Raw genomic sequence first — 9,018 nt, 5'->3', positions numbered from 1 at the left:
ATGGAATTGTTATGATTTTTCAGAATATATCGATTGATATTGGACAGATTTGAATTATGGATTGATTACAGATTGTGTTGGATATCACTTATGGATTGTAATTATTATCTGTTGATATTGTATTGACGGGGATATTCAGATTGGTCCGTTATGCCATTGATTTTGAATTAAATCCAGAGTGATCAGAATTGATATTGATTGGAGTAGTATATTGATATGGTACTATTGATATTGTCATTGCCAGATTGAGGATTGACAGATTTTGAATTCCAGACAGGAACGATGTCCGAACTACAATAAAAGAAATGTATAAGTCAATGTGATACTGGGAGAACGACTCGAGTAGGATATACTTGAGTTTCCTTAAATCACATACTTATTGTTATTATTTACAATGATTTGAATTGATATGCTTGTTCTATTGATTTATAGAAGCATGTATTAGATGAGTATTAGACGAGTGATCTTGTGACATAAGTGTCGATAGGTGATGGAATCGTCACTGGCACATTGCACATTGTCACAAGATAGTGAATTGGCGATAGTGCCACAGTCTGTGACGGATAGGTCAAGACACCGGATGTTTGGTTATATCGATTGAATAGAATTGGAGTTTCTTCTATTACTGATGTTCGATTTAGGAATGCCAACGTCTGGAAACCGGGATCCCTATACTAGGATTGAGTCTAGTCTGAGCCGTGGAGTCACGAGTATGATTTACGATTTCATATTGATTATGTTTCAGATTTGATACATGTTACTGATATTTGTTACATGCTTTTACATTGTTTATATGATTGCATGTTTCCTTGATTTATACTGGGATTTTATTCTCATCGGAGTTATCCGGCTGTTGTCGTGTTTGTATGTGTGCATGACAATAGGTGGGACAGGTTCAGGGTCGAGGAGATGAAGATAGATCGTGATTAGAGTGGAGACTACGGACTTGGATTAGAGATAGGGTTTGGACACTTGACATTTAGTTGTTAAACCTTAGTTGAATGATTGTATATATAGTACAAGACTTGTACTTTAATATTGATATGTATATTAGATTGGATCCCATTACATTCCGCATTTTAAAAAAAAATTTAAACCATATTTATTATAATTGATTAAATTGTCCTAATAATGATTAAGAGTAATGATGATTAAGTGAATGATTAGCGTCCGGATCCCCACAATAACAGTGTCCTTATCCAAGTAGGATTCCTGATTGAATCCAAATTTACAAATATTTCATTAAGAGTTATATGAAATTTTATAATTTTTCCCAAAAAATTTCACCTTCTTTCTCCTTGCAAAATTTCTGCCACCACACAAAATTTTAAAGAAAATTTCAGCTACTTCTATCGCCGCATCGCCGCCAGATTTCTGAAATTCCGATGATGCAATCTCGACGCAAATTTCGTTTAGATCTATACAAGAAATCCACTTTTTGATCGTTCACCTTTTTTGATAATCAAAGGAGGAAGATCCATTCGTATGGATTTACAAGAATGACCAACTCTGTTAATCACGAACGAGTTTGTGTACAACGTTAATTATGCAAAGATAAACAGATCTAAGCACTCTATGAATGGTTTAAATCATACGACGTCCAAAGAAGTTTTTGAATGTCAAAATAAAAAAAAATTGTAACTTCTGTTGCATATATCTTGTGTGTGAGAAAACAATACTTTTACACTTTTTTATTTGATAGTTCACAAGTCATTCGTGAAATTTAATATTTTATTAATGTAATATAATTATGTATTTAAATAAATATATTTCGGATTTTTCGGATATTCTTTAATATTATAATTCAAATAGCTCGTGAACATGCTCAAACAATTCGAGCCAAATTCAAGAGTTGATTCAAACCGAATCTAAGCAAAAATATTTGAAATTTTTAAGATTCGAATCGAAATCAAACTCGAATAATGGTGGTATTCAGTTCAATTTCATTCTTTTACACCCTTAATTTGGACGAACAACAGTGTACCGATCTGTATGTATGGATGACGATGATGCCGCAGATGTCTGACTACGGAATGTTAGCCATTCATCGTTGGGGGTATTAAACGAGTGAAGTTCAATTTTTCAACTTTGTATAATTCAAACTCTAAACGACCACAAACAATATTAGTCAATTAATGCAACTTTCTTAGCATGCCCAATCGAACATAACTTCAAAATTAGAAGATTTAGCAGATCCAAAAACCCGATACTACCTGAGCTAATTTATTTTTTCAAAATACAAAATATTAATATCAATTAACTTTATAAAAATCAGATTTTTTGGACTAAAATATTAATTTTACTGAGCTATGTCTTTCATTTTCTACTCGGGCTACCAAGGCTGATACAAAAATTGAACTTTTCTTGCAAAAGTTTAATTGTTTTATTTGATCTACACAGACTAAATACAAGTTTAAACTAAAATCTCAATACAAAGAAATTTAAAATAAAAATGCATGTCCACTCTACAGTGCAGGTAAGCATAAGGTGAGTTCCCCTTGTTTAGGGCTAATGCAGACAATCCAACCTTTTCCTGTCAAAAGTTATAAAAATCATCTGTTCTCGTAAGTTGAGCAGAAAAATAGGTAAAATTAAGAATTGGCCAAATAAAATATTTTCCGAATTCCATTTGCAACTTTTTTTTATTTGCATTTCAAAACGTATAACTGTTACATCACGTGAGGCCGTTTAGAGTTTCAACACAAAATTTCACAACCTTCTTGTTGAATTGCACAATGTTAATTACTTTTTTGGTTGTCGTTAAAAACTAATGGAAGAGAAGCTGAAATGGTTCACTTCCAAATAATAGGGACCAAAATGTTCTTGATCTCAAAAAATGGATAAAAATATGTAATTATACGAGGAAGAAAAGCACCAGATTTTGAGGTTAGTCTATGTACCCTGAGAGTGTTTTTCTCTCTATTTCGATATCATTAGATTATGAAACTCTCATTGATGTCAAATAACAATATTCAAGTATTAAAACATAATAAAATTTTCATGACCAGGGACATAGCCAGAAAATTTTTTGACCTAGGGCTGAATGACTCGATAAACAATAGTGACATGAAGTAGATATAAGTTACAGTCCTGCGGTTTTTTATCGAATAAAACTCATCGATTATTGAATCAGTATCTATTCTTGCACTAAACTTTCTTTCAATTTAGATAATCATATAATCTGCCAATAACTCTTCTTTCATCTTATTCCAGAGCGAGGTCTTAAAATTTCATAGTTGATAATGATCGTTCAGTTGTTGCCGTAAAAACATGAAGCATTAAAACAAGACAAATCAAATCTTTAAGAAAAATGTACCGGAGCCACGAGGCAGGCATGCTAGGGCGGAAGATTTTCCCCGTCATGGTGCCCCGGGTGAAATTTTCTGCTCCAAACTCGCTTTGGGGACGGAAAAACAAAAAATCCACTAAAAATATACATCATATGAAAGTTAATCTCAAGCTCTATACATACCAAAAATCTAATCTTCTATGACTTCATCACTACATAAGCTGAAAAATTACTACAGACTCAACCAAGCCATAGTTTGAATCTTTCTACATAATAAATGGAATAAACTAATTAAGTAGCAAAAAACAATCATTTCACCTCGTGCAAACTCAATCGATGCCCTCTGCCGCATAAGCTTTTTCAAATCTCTTACCAGAAATTCCTTTCAAATCCTCATCTTCACAACTTTTTTCAACTCGAGGCCCTTGCTTACAAAAGTACAGTTGATAGAGTAATTTTTCTTATGATTAAATGGGTTGAAAATAATTTTAGTGGGCTAAGTTAGTAAATATAATTATTTTATGGACTGGACAAAACTTTAATGTAGACTAAAATTAGATATATACTATAATTACTAATAATATTTTTTTTATCCAGGGCTGGAGCCCACCCCAGTCTTTGGGGTGGCTCCGTCCCTGTTCATGACAATGAATTTTACATGAAATCATATGCAAAATTTTCAAATTTAAGAACTCTTCGACGTCTAAAAGAATATCAAATCACAAAAATACTAGATTAAAATTAAGAGACTTATTAAATATAAATTTAACGCATAATATAAAAAAAATCATCGAGTCATAATAAGTTTTTTCATTAGGTTTGTAAAATCAATAATTTATAGATCATAAATTAACTAATACAATATAGAAAATAAGATAACACCACAAATCTCAATTTATTATCCTTTCCTAATATTCGACTAATTTTTTTTTATTTATTTAAATAGACCACCTAACATATTTTTTATATATATATATATGTGTGTGTGAGACAAAAACTTGTATGAGACGACCTCACGAGTCGTATTTTGTGAGATACATTTCTTATTTGGGTCATCCATGAAAAAAGTATTACTTTTTATGCTAAAAGTATTACTTTTTATTGTGAATATCAATAAGGTTGACCCGTCTCACAGATAAAGATTCGTGAAAACTTCTTCTATCCACGATTTAATTGTACATATAGCATGACTCTTCTTGATTACTCTACACCTCTCACTATCATCCAATACAGTACGACATTTTCAACCTTCTTCTATCCACGATTTCTTCAAAATAGAGGACGGATTCTGCTTCAGCCCATCTTCATATCCGATCCCTATTCTTGATATTGCTATAGTGATCCTCTATATATGAAAAATCGCTATAGCAATGAATAGATGTTTGGAGGATGATATAAATTATAAAAATAGCATCCTCCAAAATTATATAGTGGTCTTTTTATTTACTAATTTTTTTGGCCCATTTAATTTTTTATTTTAATCTCTTTAATTAATTTTAGTGCCTAATTTTTTTGTTCTTTTTTAATGTATTTCAATTGTTTTTTAATTTTTTTTTTAATTTTACTATTTGTAAGAAACACCAAAGAAAAATAACGAACACGGTTATGAAAAAATACAATATACAATTTATTACAAACACTTATCGAGTAAATTCGGGATAAACAATATATTAGCGATTACTAATCTTTATTTTAGAGAATATTATGGGAAAATATTTCTCAAAATAGAGATTAGATTAAATGAAGGAAAATGGAGGAATTTGGATTCGAGATGGTCTTAACATTGCTTTTAGAAGAAGGTTTTCTTCTATTATTGTGTCCTACACGTATGTATCGGAATTGACACTTGATGGTGCGGAAAGGTCGGGAATTCAATTTTTTCACATATGTTGAATTGATCTAGACCCGACCCATTGGCCCATTATCTGACCCGTTGACAAATTCTTACCATTACCTGTCAAGTGCAATAGTTGATTTTGACCAACATTTTTTTGGTGTTTTAACCAAATGTTTGTGAAAAATAATACTAATTTTTTTTTTTAGAAAAAATAGGAGAATAATAATAATTTAAATTCAAATATTAGTGGGTGGATATACTATGGGATGAACTGTTTTGGAATTTCTTTTTTCTTTTTATGAAAATGAAATCTTTTGTTGAAATTAACTTGTTCTGAAATATAAAGAGAGCAAATTAACAAACTAAGTAGTAACTTTGATATTTTTTAATTTTGAATTAAATAAATAAAATATCTTTTCTTCAATACATAAATAAAAACAATATCTATCCATTTATGTCTCAAATTTTAAAGTCAACCATCGAGAAGTTGAATGTCTCTTCCATTATTCGATTAGACACGCAGACGCAGTCCCTGGATTCATAAATTTGACCAAAAAAACACCCTCATTTCTTGATCACCATGGTCGGAGCACCAATTTCGTACTCCGGGCACTATCCCGCCGCCGCCGGTGGTGCCGATCAAACACAAGCTTCGCCATACCAGATGTATGCAACGCCAAACTCGCCCATTTCCACACTCTTGCCATACAACGGATTGCCGCCGCACGCCGCCTCTTTCATTCCATCATCTGCTCCGATCAATACTAGCTATCTCTATCCTCCAACTTATCCCCCAAATCCGTCGTTGGCCAGCCCGCCGCCCACCTACACCCCAGCGAATCTTTATCATCCTCCGTTTCCCAACTACCCTCTAACCCCAGTACAGAGCCAGCCGCCGCCGGCTCTAACAGGCTATCCTCCGCAGCAGCTTGGTGCGCTGAATCTTCACAATCAGGCTCCAAGTGCTTACCCTTTTTCAGGTATTTATATGAAAATTTTTCTTCTCAATTTTTATCTTCGATTATATAATCTCCATCTCATTTTTATTAATATGTCTGAATATCCATCTAGTTTTTGATAATTGCTTTCGTCTTTTCAGATATTTTACACGAACTCCTGAAAATACATATAAACAAGAGTGTGCGCTCTTATTATTTAGAAAGATAATTGATCAAATTATTTTTTTTATAATTTTAACAATCTCGAAATTACACAAACAATTAATCTTAGTTTTTTTCTGTGTGTGTTAATTGACTGATTCCTATCGGCAAGATCTCACTAATTTCCTGTTGCCATCTATATATCATAGGATTAGGGATCTATATATCACTAATTTATCTAAGCCTCGATTCAATAAAAGCTCGTTTAAACTCGTTTAATGAGGCTCGTTAAGATAAACGAACCAAGTTCAAACTCTACAATATTCGGCTCGTTAGCTCGTGAACATGTTCGTTAGTAAATTCATAAGTAATATCTTAGACAAAAAATAATAATTTTGATATTTAATTTATTGATTTAACACATTAATTACGAAGTATATAGAAAAATTTATTAAATTTATTTATTATAATGAATTGACAAATTTTAACAAGAATATTATATATTTTTTAAAATGTATAATTTATTTTTAATGAATATTTAAATGTACAATTCATATTTATTGAGCTCGTTTAGGTTCGATAAAAGTTTGAATAAGTTCGTGAGCCATGAATATATTTATTAAATAAAGCTCGAGCTCGGCTCGATTATAAACAAGTCAAACTCAAACATTCAAGAGTTCGAGCTCGACTCGATTACATCCCAACATAGGATCATGAGTAATTATCGATGTATGTGTAGGATGTTTGTACATATTTTTTAGACAAAAACTTGAGTGAGACGATTTCACCGATCGTATTTTATGATACATATATCTTATTTGGATCATTCATGAAAAATATTACTTTTTATGCTAAGAGTATTATTTTTTATTAACCCGTCTCACAGATAAAGATTCGTGAGACCATCTCACAAGAGACATATTTTTTTTATAATTTATTTTGTTTATATTTAAATTAGAATCAAAATATAATTATATGAAATAGTGAGGGATTACACTGTAATTTTGATATATAGAATAAAAAAATAAATAGAAAAATAAAAAAAAGACAAGCAAAATTGTACCTACAACTTGATATGTACTTGACTACGTTTTACTTACATTAAAGTTTTAACATATTTTTAATATAAATAATTATTAAAATATATAATGAAATCAAAAATGAGTTATCCAGCAGTATCAAACTTAATAATATGTGAAAATCCAGAATAAGAATTAACCTCCAATAAAAAGAAATAATATTTTAAAACCTGGTGATTTAAAAATCAAGTTTAAAACCCGGCCAATAGGACAAATGTGGCTGATAGTTAAAAAGATGGTTTTTAAATACCTTTAATTTTATATAGTGGTTTTAATTATTTTTTTTCCATATTTGACATGGACGGTGAGTGTAATTTGTCTTATAAAATTGTATGTATTGTATTTTGGATTGATAAATTCGAGATGATACATTTTAAATATCTTGAATTGTTTGGATAAATAAAATTGAAAGTAAGAATGATTTCTAAGGGATATTGACAGCACCAGCAGATAGACACCCACTTCCTTGGACTTATGGATCTAACAGCCCGACTCATAAGCCTCCAAATAGATGCACCAGCAGATACATACGCATTTCTTTAGACTCATGACTCTAACAGTTTGACTCATTAACACTCAAATAGGTGCACTCTGCTCTACCATGAGTACGAAATAAAGTTGCGTCTTGACTAACAATTATAGTTTTTAGTCTAGTGATAAGTTTTTCATCTTAACACTCATACCAAAGATCAAATCAAATTTATCAATACAAGTGTATCCTTACATAGTTTATTTTCATATCCATATTTGTGATATCATGGCTATCTGATTCGACTAAATTTTAAATTAAATTTTTAAATAACTTAAAACAATATCAAATATAGAGTGCTCGGGAACTAACTTCCAGATTTAGTTTTTTGGTGCTCAGAATTCTCATAACATTACAATTAGTAAATATACATTAATAATTTATTAAAAATAATAATAGCTATATATATGTGCTGCGTGCGCGTGAGCTCGAGATTTTGAATTTTCACATTTTTTTACATTCTCGTAGGTCATATAAAGTTATTATATTAATGTTAGCTTGAATTTAGTGAATTATATTTTTTGCGTGCAGTGCAGCCGACTGGAACCTACCCACCCCCTTCATCTACCGCGCAATACTATCCGCCGAATAATTCCATAGCCCAACCGGGCATCTACCAGTCGCAACCTGCGAACCCCGGAGTCTATCCACCACCCCGACATTGATTTTGCAATCCAAATCTTTGTTTCTTATAATTGTTTTCTCTTTCGTTATATATATATATATATATATATATATAAACACGCACGTTTGATCATTTGGTTGGTATTTGATGTTATTTGAAGTTTATTTTATGTTGAATAAATTTTTTAAATAGAGAGCTTGAAATAACAAGGGCATTTAGTCGGTAAACGTTAACTGACTACGGACTCAATATGCCTTTTGTCTACGTTAACATTCGGACTAGTCACAATTTTGTGCAATCTCGAACCACCTCGACCTAACCAATGTATAAGAAGCTTCCAAGTACCAAGGCTCAACATACACTATGCATCCATGTAATTATAATAAACATTGCACATTTTACGACGATTCAAATTAAGTAGAATAAAAAATTGCGACCGAAATGAGACTAGGAGGGTCGCTTGTGTTTTTTCTGAATTAAGGTTGTGTGTATACGTTGTTAAAATCCAAGAAAATAAATAAAACTTGGAACCACTAAAGCACAAGACTTAAAACGCACT

General features: G+C 31.4%; 1 protein-coding gene across 1 annotated transcript; it reads left to right on the top strand.

Moving 5' to 3' along the window:
* The first annotated feature begins 5,597 nt into the window (after positions 1–5,597).
* LOC142522554 (uncharacterized) lies at positions 5,598–8,576 on the top strand. The gene is made up of 2 exons (XM_075626003.1): positions 5,598–6,106; positions 8,366–8,576. Exons 1-2 carry the CDS (start codon positions 5,707–5,709, stop codon positions 8,497–8,499), a joined length of 534 nt encoding a protein of 177 aa, XP_075482118.1. The 5' UTR covers positions 5,598–5,706; the 3' UTR covers positions 8,500–8,576.
* Positions 8,577–9,018: the final 442 nt, after the last annotated feature.

This window comes from Primulina tabacum, chromosome 13 (genome assembly GCF_025594145.1).
Source record: "Primulina tabacum isolate GXHZ01 chromosome 13, ASM2559414v2, whole genome shotgun sequence".
NCBI classification, from domain to species: domain Eukaryota; kingdom Viridiplantae; phylum Streptophyta; class Magnoliopsida; order Lamiales; family Gesneriaceae; genus Primulina; species Primulina tabacum.
The sequence above is the reverse complement of the archived record's forward strand: the minus strand, read 5'-3'. Positions and strand labels throughout refer to the sequence as shown.

Bases quoted from the DNA above. Each gene is read 5' to 3' on its own strand.
- LOC142522554 (XM_075626003.1), top strand. From the start codon at position 5,707: ATGGTCGGAGCACCAATTTCGTACTCCGGGCACTATCCCGCCGCCGCC. The intron at 6,107-8,365 runs GTATTTATATGA...TTTTGCGTGCAG, and splicing joins AAGTGCTTACCCTTTTTCAG to TGCAGCCGACTGGAACCTAC.